Source organism: Phyllobates terribilis, unplaced genomic scaffold (assembly GCF_046119375.1).
Source record: "Phyllobates terribilis strain yellow unplaced genomic scaffold, ASM4611937v1 Scaffold_2__4_contigs__length_985480577, whole genome shotgun sequence".
NCBI lineage: Eukaryota > Metazoa > Chordata > Amphibia > Anura > Dendrobatidae > Phyllobates > Phyllobates terribilis.
Window position 1 is genome coordinate 123212038 of NW_027362762.1, and position 12448 is coordinate 123224485.

The following is a 12448-nucleotide window of genomic DNA, read 5'->3' on the forward strand; positions in this document are numbered from 1 at the left end:
TTTCTAGCAATTTATACAAAGGAAAGAAAAAGTGGAAAGGGGAACACTAATCATCCATAAACCCCTGTATGCTGGATTTTACAAGAAATGATTTGGTAATTCTATAGGCATGTATCTATGCTGGAAAGACTGAGTCACCCTGGAATGTTAACTATAGGACCTTCGTGACCTACGAGATTATGACTTCAGTGCTAGTGAACTAGATAGATATTATAAGTTTAGAAATATTTCTAACAATAAATGAAAAGCAAGATGAACCAACAGAAACTAAAATATCCTTAAACTTAATAATTATCATACTGTACCTGCAGGACATCCTTGTTGACCATTCATTTTCATATAACCAGGGCAGCATTCATACAGGACAGTGCTGTTCAGAGGAATACATGTATAAATAAAGATCCCACGAGCATAAAATTGGAGAATCATAACCAATTAAATTGCATTTTCATAGTTTATCATCCTATTTAATGTAGGTGCTTACATTCAAGTAGAAGAATGACTGAACAATTTGATCTATGTACTATGTAATGGCTGAATGATTTTTTGATTATTTGCCAGTGTAATCATGGTGGCAATCAGCTGATGAACTTATTCGTTAGTTGATGACATTTTGTATTTTCAACCTCCTTTTACAATTCTGACCAGTGTAACTTTATGGTAAAACCTCTGGAACGCTTCAACATATCCCAGTGATTCTGAGTTTGGTTTTTGTCACATGTACTAAATGTTAGTGGTAAATTTAGATCGATATTTTTTGCATTTTAATTTGTGAAAATATTGGAAATTTGGTGAAAATTTTGAAAATCTCACAATTTTCAAACTTTTAATTTTTATGCCCTTTAAACCAGATAGTTATAACACACAAAATAGTTAATAAATAACTAACATTTACCACATGTCTACTTTACATCAGCATCAATTTGGAAACATAGTTTTTTGTTTGTTAGGAAGTTAGAAGGATTAAAAACTTTATCAGCAACTTCTCATTTTTTCAACAAAATTTACAAAAACAAATTTTAAAGGGACCATGTCAAAATTGAAGTAACTTTGAGGACCTATATGCCAGAAAATACCCAAAAGTGACACAATTTTAACAACTGAACCCTTCAAAGTGCTCAAAACCACATTCAAGAAGTTCATTAACCCTTCAAGTGCTTCACAGGATTTAAAGCAATTCTGAAGAAAAAAAATAACATCTTACTTTTTCCCACAAAAATGTTGCTTTAGCAACAAATTTTGCATTTTCCCAAGAGTAACAAGAGAAAATGGACCATACAATTTGTTGTGCAATTTCTCCTGAGTATGCCAATACCCCATATGTGGTGAAAAACTACACGTTTGGGTAGTTTGGGACTTTGGGAATGGAAAATTGGCTGGAATCAATAGAGGACGCCATGTCGTGTTTGCAGAGCCCCCTGATGTGCCTAAACAGTGGAAACCCCCCACAAGTGACTCCATTTTTGGAAACTACACCCCTCAAGGAACTTATTAGAGGTATGGTAAGCACTTTAAACCAACAGGGACTTCACAGAATTTAATAACATTGAGCAGTGAAAAGGGTAACAAATGAAAATGGACCATACAATTTGTTGTGCAATTTCTCCTGCATACGATACCTCATATGCGGTGGAAAACTACTGTTTGGGTACATGACAGGGCTCAGAAGGGAGTGAGCGCCAATTGAATTCTTGAGCACAATCTTGGCTGGAAGAGATCGTGGATGCCATGCCACATTTGAAGAGCCCCTGACATGCCAAACAGCAGAAACACCCACAAGTGATCCCACTTTGGAAGCTACACCTTTTGAGGAATTCATCTAGGGGTATAGTGAGCATTTTTAGCCCTCAGATAATTCACAGAATTGTATAGCATTGGACTGAGTCAATGGAAAATTACCAATTTTTCCACTAAAATGTTACTTTGGCCCCAAGTTTTTAATTTTCAAAATGGATAATAGGAGAAAAGGAATGGTACAATTCACTATGCTACTTCACCTAAATATGCCAAAGCAACATATTTGGTTTAAAACTACTTTTGAGGCACAGTGCAAAGCTCAGAAGGGAAGAAGTGCCATTTTGGAGTTCAGATGTTGCTGGAATAGTTTGAGGGGGCCAAGTCACATTGGCAGAGCCCCTGACATTCCAGAACAATGGAACCCTCCATAAGTGACCCCATTTTAAAAATTACACTCATAAATAAATTCATCTTGGGGTGCAGTGATCATATTGACACGACATGTGCTTCAAATAATTTTATATCATTGGGCAGTGAAGTAAGAATTACATTTTTACCACTAAAATGTTGTTTTAGTCCCAAATTTTTAAGTTTTATAAAGGCTAATAGGAAAAAATGGACATCACAGTTTGTGCAATTTCTCTTGAGTGTGCTAATAACCTACATGTAATCACAAAATAATTTTGACGCACAGTGCAAAGCTCAGAAGGGAAGGAGAGCCATATTATAGTTCAGATTTTACTGTTATGGTTTGCAGGTGCCATGACCCACTGAAAGAGCCCCTGAGATGCCAGAATAGTAGAAACTCCCATAAGTGACCTCATTTTACAAACTACACCTCTCAATGAATTAATCTAGGGGTGCAGTGATCATATTGACACCATAGGTATGTCACAGAATTTTATACTATTGGAAAGTGAGGAAAAAATAATAAAATTTTTACCACAAAAATTTTGCTTAGGCCCCAGATTTTACATTTTCACATGGGGAAATAGGTAAAGAATGGCACCAACATTTGTCATACAATTTCTGCTGAATGTGAAAATACCCCATATGTGGCTGTTCTGTACTGCTCTATGGGACATTAACTTTAATCACTCTTATTGCTAATATAGTGCATTGCAATGCACCAGCATTGCAATACATTACAAATGGAAGATTACACTGACAGAAACCTCTTAGACCATGCTACGAGCATGGTTTAAGAAGTTTACCATTGCTGGCAGATCTGGAGGCTGTTATGACAACCTCTGGTTGCCATGACGATGATAGGGCCCTCGCGATGACCTCCTGGGGGTGCCGATCGAATGGGAGAGGAGGCGCCCTCCTTCTCCTAGCCTCCTTATTGTTGCGACTGATATTAATAACAGCATTTAGAAGGTTAAACAGCCTGGGGCGATGTGAGTACTGCTCCTGCCTGTGACAGTCAAGGCTCAGATATCATGTAAGCAGAGATCCCGGCGGTGATATTGATGGCACAATTGCCATGATGTACCTATACGTTATTGGTCGGGAACCTCTATCTTACCATGACGAATAGGTACGTCAAATGTCATGAAGGGGTTATAGTCCTTGTAAAATAACTTGGATGGATGAAAAATGTGAACAGCATATGTTTATTGCTTAGAAAATAAAAATAAACTGCTATCATATTAATAGGTTAGGATAAATGGTCAGACAGCCCCAATAAGAGAGAGCTGATAACACGGGATTGACAACCTGTTGGCTTTTCTTCCATCATGTCATAGCGCAAACGTGATATAGATTAGTATAATCAGTTATGATAGTGTTCCTTCTGGGGCACTCATTATCTAGCCATAGTGCCCCAACACCCCATCCACCATGGCTCCAAGTTTTAAAGAATGAGCCATGGTTGCCGGTTTGCCAAATAGACAGTTCAAGCTTACATATTTCACTAACTTTTTCGAGCCAGAGGGGAAGAAATGGAGTAGTCAGTTTCAACCAAAGTTGTGAAATTATGCATTTGACTATAAAATGTGTTTCCAAATGTATTTTGATGGTCTAAAACCTTGGGAAGTATTTGCCAACGCTTCCACCTCCAATGTTAGAGACAGTTTAGATGAGCAGACCTTAATGTTTTCTGACTATTTCTGATATGTTGAGACATGACCGGGAAGTGCACACAAGTCAGGACTAAGTTAGGAAAAGTCGGAATGGGAGCCATGGGGTAAAGCTCAATATGGCATATTTTATTATTTTTTAAACAGTCTGATCCCTTTAAAGAATTTTTTTTATCCCTCAGGCCTCCCTTTTAGCTTTAAATATCCATTTGAGTTTTCATTCCATGTCCAAGGTACTGTACACTACGTTTTCGAATTGCTGAGCATCTAGTATTGAAATTTGTTGGACTGAATACAACATGCTGAACTTGTTCCTTGTGTGTGTTCCCATATCACATGTATAACATGTCTGTGTAAGGAAGACCTGATATGACCTCCTATAGCAGCAATGAAGAGTGTATATATCCATCATCGTTACATCTGCAGCACATCAATTAATTCGGAAACAGGCCAAGTAACGCAAGCTAAAAAAAAAGTCTGTAGAAACAGATCTTATTCCAGAACAATTATTGCACTATGAAAAGTCAAACTGGGATCTTTGACACTGACGATATTAAATGATAGTAGAGATCATTGTGTAATAGGCCTTTGTGTAACATAATACGATTCTAACAAATCCTAACGTACAAGCTTATTTGCGTGAGAGATCATATCTATAATAGAGAGATTTGGGTCTTCGCCATTGAGATGATGTAGGCATATTATTAAATAAAGTTTAGAGCTGCTAACAAAGAAGAGCTTTAAACTAGACTACAACTAAGTTACAACCAGGTGAACTTTAAAGAGTACCTACCCACAGTCTGGGGCTGCCCTTTTTTTCAATAAAAGAGTGGACAGCCACATATTTGTGATTTTTTTCTAAATAATTTATTAATAGGGTTGAGTGAGTATGTTCTGTCCGAGTATGCTCGGGCCGAGCTCCGAGTATTTACAGCTCCTCAGTGATATGGTTGAATCGCTCCCGTGTGCATGATTTGCAACTGTTTGACAGCTTTAATACATGCGAGGAATGTGTAAGAAATAGACATTCCTCACATGTATTAAAGCTGTCAAACAGTTGCAAATCATGCACACGGGAGCGATTCAACCATATCACCGAGCAGCTATAAATACTCGGAGCTCGGCCCGAGCATACTCGGCGAAAGGGTTAATAGAACATACTCACTCAACACGATTTATTAACAAAAGTGCGCAGAATATTCCTCAATGTCCCCAAAATGCTAGATTTTTCTAGCAAAAGTCAGGACCGAACTTCGGGGTTCTGTGATCCTAGAATGTAGCGGGATCCCACAACCCTCCTCAACTCTTCTCACAATGTAAGTGTGAGAACTATAACTTGTTACCATTCATTCACCGCTTAGAAAACTTTATTGCAGTGCTCAGTTAATGCAAAGAGCAAGATCTTCCAATAACACTCACGATCTCACACTTTCACTGCCAGAGGGGCCGCAAAGGGTTGTGAGATCCTTCTCAGTATACCGGGATCCCACAGCTCAACTTTTGATAGGAAGTTGGGCCTTTTTGGGGGACATTTGGGTGTTACATGGGCAGCACAGTGGCTAAGTGGTTAGCACTTCAGCCTTGCAGTGCTGGGGTCCTGGGTTCAAATCCCACCAAGGACAACATCTACAAGGAGTTTGTATGTTCTCCATGGGTTTCCTCCGGGTTCTCCGGTTTTCTCCCACACTCCAAAGACATACTGATGGGGAATTTAGATTGTGAGCCCTAATGGGGACAGTGATGATGATGTCTGTAAAGCACTGTGGAATATGTTGGCGCTATATAAAAATAAACATTATTATTATTTAGAGAAATTGCCAGTCTGTGGCTATTCACTCTTTTGTTAAATAGAAGGGGCAGCCCCAGGCTGGTATTCTTTATGATAGTCTACTCTAATGAAATGAACTTGATTTTGAAATGTTTTTAAAAAGTTTACATGTGAGAAAAGTTCCCTTTCTATCCGGAGAAGAACCATGAAATGCTGAAATAAAACCCCAAAGATGGAAATTATTATGAATTCACTCCTCTCTAGATGACAAACTAAAGTTATATATGTGGTAGACAGTGAGCAGGGTATGATTTACTCATTTGACCAATCATTTTGTTATACCTATTAAGTCTTTAGCATCTATTCGAACAGATTAGAACTAAGCTTTGAAAGGAGACTTTAAGTCCAAACTTACAATATATCAGTTATAATACTGGTATCGCCTTATATGGCAGAAAACCAATAAGCCCCCATAATATTTGACTGCTACATCTGGGTCTCCAAATGTTACTCCCCTGCCATTGACTCTCCTTCTTGCTTCCAATGTATTCTTGTAAACCTCCAATTTTATCTAATGTTTAACATGCACTTGACCTGCTAAAAATGTATTAGTTGATATAAATGGAGATTTGACTTAACACGAACTTCAACACTACTTTTTTTTCACATTTGACATTTTTAATTTTCATCTTCCTCCAAGCTTCTTACTCCTTTCTACAACTGAACTTAAGCATTGTACAAACAAATTATTTTTATCTGGGATTAATGTAATCCACTACTGGAAATCATTAATTACAACAAAGCTCGGCACAAATCCAATGCAAAATGTGGCTCAGATACAAGGAATACAAACAGGAAAGGCAAGAACTGCCTACAATCATATATCTTCACTACTTAGACTAATATGTAGACATGGGAACATAATGCGTGTTGTGCACGCCAGTCTTAATGAAGAGATTGCTGGAATACGATGCGCCAAATTTATTAACAGGCAAAAGCCATTTAATGAATTTGATGCAAATTCTATGTGGCGTGCGCCTTTCCAGAAATGTTACTCTTGTCAGAGACCCAAGTGGCATTTCTGGCATACAAAGCGCCAGCAATCTTCATTCATTTGAAAAGGGTTGTAAACATGCCCCAACCCACTATGGCTCCTCCCAAGATTCACCGATTTTGGCAGAGCTTCTTAAAACTGTAAAGAAAAAAAAAAGTTGCAACATTTTTGAGTAACTCTGTGTTGCGCAAAAATGTACGACTTTTCTATGACTTTTATGCTAATTTTCCGGCAAAGGCACTTTGATGATTCCCCTTGTGTTCTGAAATTGACCTGCAAAGGGGAATATCATTGTAATGTTGCATATTGTTAGTTCATTCCATTTAAGCAAATAAGTATTTTTGAAGCCATATAGATACTAAGTGGTTGCCAAACAATAGCAATGTCTTAATGATGTCTCAAGATAACCAACACTAGCACCCCATATAGCTGTTAATGACACAGGGGCTTTACTCAGACTCATATAATTTGAATTATTAACCACAATAATATATGGAGAGGAACATCAGCGTGACCAAGAACTTTGGTTGGAACATTAGTGTTGCAAAAATTAAATAACCAAACCTCCCATTTCTGACCTGAAAGGCAAGGGGTGACATGTTTTGGAAGTGGAAGTGAGCCCCATTATCTCTTGGAACCCACAGGGTGAACCATAGGAATATACTGTGGCTAGATGTAATTGTTCTGTCCTGCTCAAAGGATGTCCCTCTTTACTAATGAGCCACTCCAACTCTATTCCTGAATGAATTTATGTACTACTCATTAAGAGATGAGCAAAAAAAATTCACAGGACCCTGTTCCAGCATCCGTATTAGTACTTGATGGCAGCCAAACCAAGGTTCTACAAACTTAGTGGGCCGGTACTCCCATGGCGGCTTCCTGTACATTTCTGGCATTTACAAGACGCCCATGATGTTATGACTTCACATGAGGCCTAGTCTCTACATTATTGGGAACAGGTAAACACCAGAAGTGACCAGGAGTCTGGCATTCGAGTACCGGTCTAGGAAGTTTGGAGGACTCTCATCTGACTTCTGATCTTGAGTCTCGAGGGTCCTGAAAATCTTTTTTCTCAATTCTGCTCCTCATTTTTCAAAATTGGAGCAATGAAAATACTCTTTATTATAGTCTTTATATTTAGAACTTTGCAAATGTATTTCCTTAATTAATGTAGTTCTGTTATCTATAGAACCTATGCCATATTCTGAATCAAATTAGGTCATGTAAAATGAACACATTTTTTTATTCTTGCAGAGATGTGTTGTAGTCTGGTAAGTGAATCTCGGAGATGGTTTTGGCAAGCTCTCAAAACTCAGGTCTGGAAAAACTCAAACTTGGTAGAATTTTTTTTTGTGAGATCATAATAATGTTCTTTAGTTTTCCAGGAAAATATGTGGCCAAATTATAGCTAAAAAGAATTTCTTTTCCATTTCATGCATTTCCTCGTAAAAAGAAGAGTAGGGGATGCAAGGAAAAAGGTATATAAAATATCAACCAAGATTCATATTCAGAAAATACTCATCAACCAGACAATTTTTTGGGTACAATATCATCTTCTGTTAAAATCTCTACAATAACTTGAAAGAGCTGTCCCATAAAATATACTGTATGTATTACCTATCCGCAGGATACAGTAAATGAAAAATATAATCACCATGAATAAGGCGTTACTAAGCATGTGTGACCATTGCTCCATTAACTATCCATAACTCCTACATACAGTTAATTGACAATAGATAAGTGGTCGCACATGCCCAGAATAACTTCATTAACACAGAGGGCTTTGCCCCCTATACCGTCCATTCATGGGATCAATGAGGGCGTTTCCCGAGGATATCATATGTTGTTTATGGGATAACTTCTATACAGGGGCACTTCTCTGAACGTGTTTGGCTGCTGCTGAATATAAGGATTGTGCATGTAACATAGATTTTCTTTTTGGTGGAATCCCAGAACCCTTTCACTGGTCTTCTAGGTCTTACATAGTTTATATGCAGAATTTATCCATACTGGGAGCAGACAGACAATGACAGAGGTTTAACTAAGTTCTAGCAAATTTAGATATGAGTTTGCACTTAATACCTGAATTTCTTTTCTTTTTAAAGTAGCACATCAGCAATTTTTTAGACGTTTTTTGGGAGGATGAAGTGAAGTTATCATGGGAGACCTTTATAAAGTAAGTTTTGCTTGTGGCTGGGATGTAGATTGATAACTTTGATCAGTGCTGGACTTACTTTTCCACTTGGCTTACAGAAAAAAAAAGTTAAAGGGGTTTTCCAGTAGAAAGGTGAACCTCAACCGATCAGTAGTACAAAATCAAATACAGATGGCACTTAGCCTCCCTTGGTCCAGTTCCAGCTCCTGATGCTGCACTGGTATCTGTGTTTTGACTGCAGGGGTGCTGTCATGTCAACAATGTGCATCACAAGTGCAGCCAATCGCTGAGCTCAGCAGCTCTTCTGTTGTTGACAGCACGAGCTGCCGAGCTCAGTGATTCGCTTCAATAGTGATGCGTGCTGTTGATTGTCTGGAGCTAAGACACAGACACTGGAGAAATGGAAGGGAGCCATGGAAATGGAAGGAGTTTTTTACTGCTATCTGATCAGTTGTTGATAACTTTCTTAATAGTGTAACACCCCTTTAAAATATACAACACAAGGAAGGATGAAGAAAAAGAAGGAGAAGAATAAACAAAAAAAAAGCAAATTACGAATAAAAGTTTGGGCTAAATATAGCATTATGTACTTCCCTGCTATAAGGAGTAAAATACCAAGTTGAAGATATAAAGTAAATCAGGCTGACTAACAATTGTGGCTTGCATTCATCCATTTTGGTCCTCTGGAGAAACATTTTTTTAGATTTGTTATTTATGCTTTCCTTTATTTAACAATACATTTCAGTTATCAAAGCTCCAGTAATGGCTCCTTTTCAACGTTAGGTCCAGATTTCAATAGATCCACTTCTCGCCCTGTTCTCAACCCAGGAGAGAGCTTCCCGTGTCAGTACATGATGTGTGTGGGAGAGATGGCTGATTGCCTCATTTTAATAACTAAGTTGACCCCTTCTCTGTCACAGTTTTGGTCACATGCCAACACTGTCTCATGTGTTGAGCACAACACTGGATGAAGAGCTGGCGGGCCTGGGGACCGACATTGAAAGGGTGGCATTGGTGGACCTTTGCTTCATGGGTTATGGTATATAAAGCATTGCATAAATAAGAAATCTAAACATATTTTTCAGTGGAAATCCCTTTGAGATTTTCCAAGATTTTTACCTAGACCAATTGTAGATTAATTTTTCATCTATGAATAATCCATAGCTTTAAAGGGTGTGCAAAGACATGGAAATTTGGGTCCTTATCTTGGTTCTACTTCATGCAACCTACCTTACTTATTCTAGGGTTCTTTTTGGAGATAATATTTTGTTATATATAAAAAGGTGACAAGACAATCAATCTGGTTCCCATCTGCAGTTCAGGTGGAAAGAGGAGCACTATGCAACTTGACAGGGAAAATGATGCCATTAACCTGAGTTGGCACCCCCTTGTGTCCCTTGTGTATACAGCCTTGCACTATTTCTAGTTGAAAATGTCTAAACTTGTAATGATCTATTTAAAGAACCCGAGATGATCTTGATTCTAACCTGAAGGCTTGGTAGGAATTTTTTTTGTCATGTTACTTGTCAGCTTCACTCATTAGAAAATATTTTGAACAGACTCAGTCCCCATCCTCCACCTAGACGTATATAGAAATCTGAGATGTTAAGAATCATATGGTGCTATATATTTGTTTGAGCATGCTTATATTATCTCCCCAGGGAAAGCTTTCACATAGAGCAACTCCATCCCAGTATTGATATCAACCTAGCAAAATGCCTTTCAAGTTTCAGCATGCATGTGTTCATTTGGAACCAAAAGGTCAAAAACGGAAAAACTGAATATACAGATCAGAGGTGACATCCTACTTAGTCACTAGAAGTTTCAACATTTGCAAATCAAGTCCTTGACACTTCTTCTAGGTTGGTACATCTAAAACGATCACACTATTGTAGAGAGTGAGGCAGAGAACGACACTTATGAGATGCCCCTAGGGCACACATGTTACACTCTGGCCCATAGGCCAAATCTGGCCCGCAGGGTGATTATATTTGGCCCGCAACACCAGAACCACCACCCCTATGTGGGGCAATTATTCTGTATGGAGGACTATGTTGGGTCCATTATTCTGTATGGAGTACTACGTGTTGGCCTATTATTCTGTATGGAGGACAACGTGGGGCCCATTATTCTGTATGGAGGACTACGTGGGGCCCATTATTCTGTATGGAGGACTATGTGGGGCCATTATACTGTATGGAGGACTATGTGGGGCCATTATACTGTATGGAGCACTTGTGTGGGCCATTATTCTGTATGGAAGACAATCTGGGGCCCATTATTTTGTATGGAGGACTATGTGAGGCCCATTATTCTGTATGGAGGACTGTGTGCGGCCTATTATTCTGTATGGAGCACTATATGGGGCTCATTATTCTGTATGGATGACTATGCGAGGCCCATTATTTTGTATGGAGGACTATGTGGGGCCCATTACACTGTATGGTGGACTATGTGGGGCCCATTATTCTGTATGGAGGACTATGTGGGGCCCATTATTCTGTATGGAGCACTATTTGGGGTCCATTATTCTGTATGGAGGACTTTGTGGGGCCCATTATTCTGTATACTGGTTGGCCCACAACTTTGTTCAGGTTTTTCATTTTGGCCCTCTGTGTGTTTTGAGTTTGACATCCCTGGCCTAGTGGATTTTGAGGCTTTGCTGAGAAGGTAGTCTTCACTGAAGTGACTACAAATTTCTAAAAATAAATGGCTGTAGTGATCTCTGGTTTAGCAACTCAAATAAGTTGTCCAGTTAAAACAAGTTATCACCTATGCACAGAACAGATGATAACTTGCTGATCGGCGGGAGTCTGACCACTGGGACTGATCTGCAGAATGGAGAAGTTTTATTCCCAACAGGGAATTTTTATCCTTGTTACAAAATGACATGGCAGGTAGAACCATAGCTCCATGCATTCTCTATGGGGACCCTGGAAAAAGCCAAAGGAAGTGCTTGGCAGCCACTTAAGGAATGAATGGAGCACAGATCGACCATGCGCACTGCTACTCGAGGGATAAAAGTTCCCCAATCTGCTGATATGTGCGGGTCCCAGCGGTGGGAACCCTGCTGATTTACACGTTACCACCTACCTTTTGGATAGGTGATAACTTCTTTTAACTGGAGAACCCCTTTGATTGTCTAATTTTGTACTTACTATTATGTTTAGAAGACAAATAAAATGTAAATTGTGCAATATTTTTAATTTTGACCTGCACTTTGACCCCAGAGGGTGAGGACCAGACATCACTCTGGTCTGTCTGTTGAGGCCTCCATAGGAGAGCTTCAGAATGTATAGCCTGTTATGGGTGGGCATTGGAAATGCATCTCCTGGGTAGTTTGGTCTGCCAACCGTTTGTACCCCAACTTATCTTTCAAAGCAATTGCCCTAGAGATCTAGTTGGTATATGGAGACATACTTACAGGCTTTCCTTATAGAAGACAGTCCTCTTTCTGGAGAGCTAATTTGGACATTATCTTCCCTGTAGGTCTTCTTTTTCCACCTGGATCCTTACAGTGAGAACCAGCACCCCCCAGAGCTAAATTCTTTAGCAAATTCTCTTTAGCATGCCACAACAGAAGCACATTCTTTCCTTTAGCGAAATATACTGCTGATATTAGTAAAATATTATTTTTGCTATTCAGTTTGACA

General features: G+C 38.9%; 1 protein-coding gene across 7 annotated transcripts in view; it reads right to left on the reverse strand.

Annotated features, from left to right (window-relative positions):
• Positions 1-12448, reverse strand: part of POSTN (periostin) — an 87446-nt gene that overhangs the window by 61105 nt on the left and 13893 nt on the right. For all 7 annotated transcript variants that reach the window (XM_073662564.1, XM_073662565.1, XM_073662566.1 and 4 more), the window contains exon 3: positions 306-370. In XM_073662564.1, the coding sequence (XP_073518665.1) occupies positions 306-370 (65 nt within the window). The remainder of the gene's footprint in view (positions 1-305; positions 371-12448) is intronic.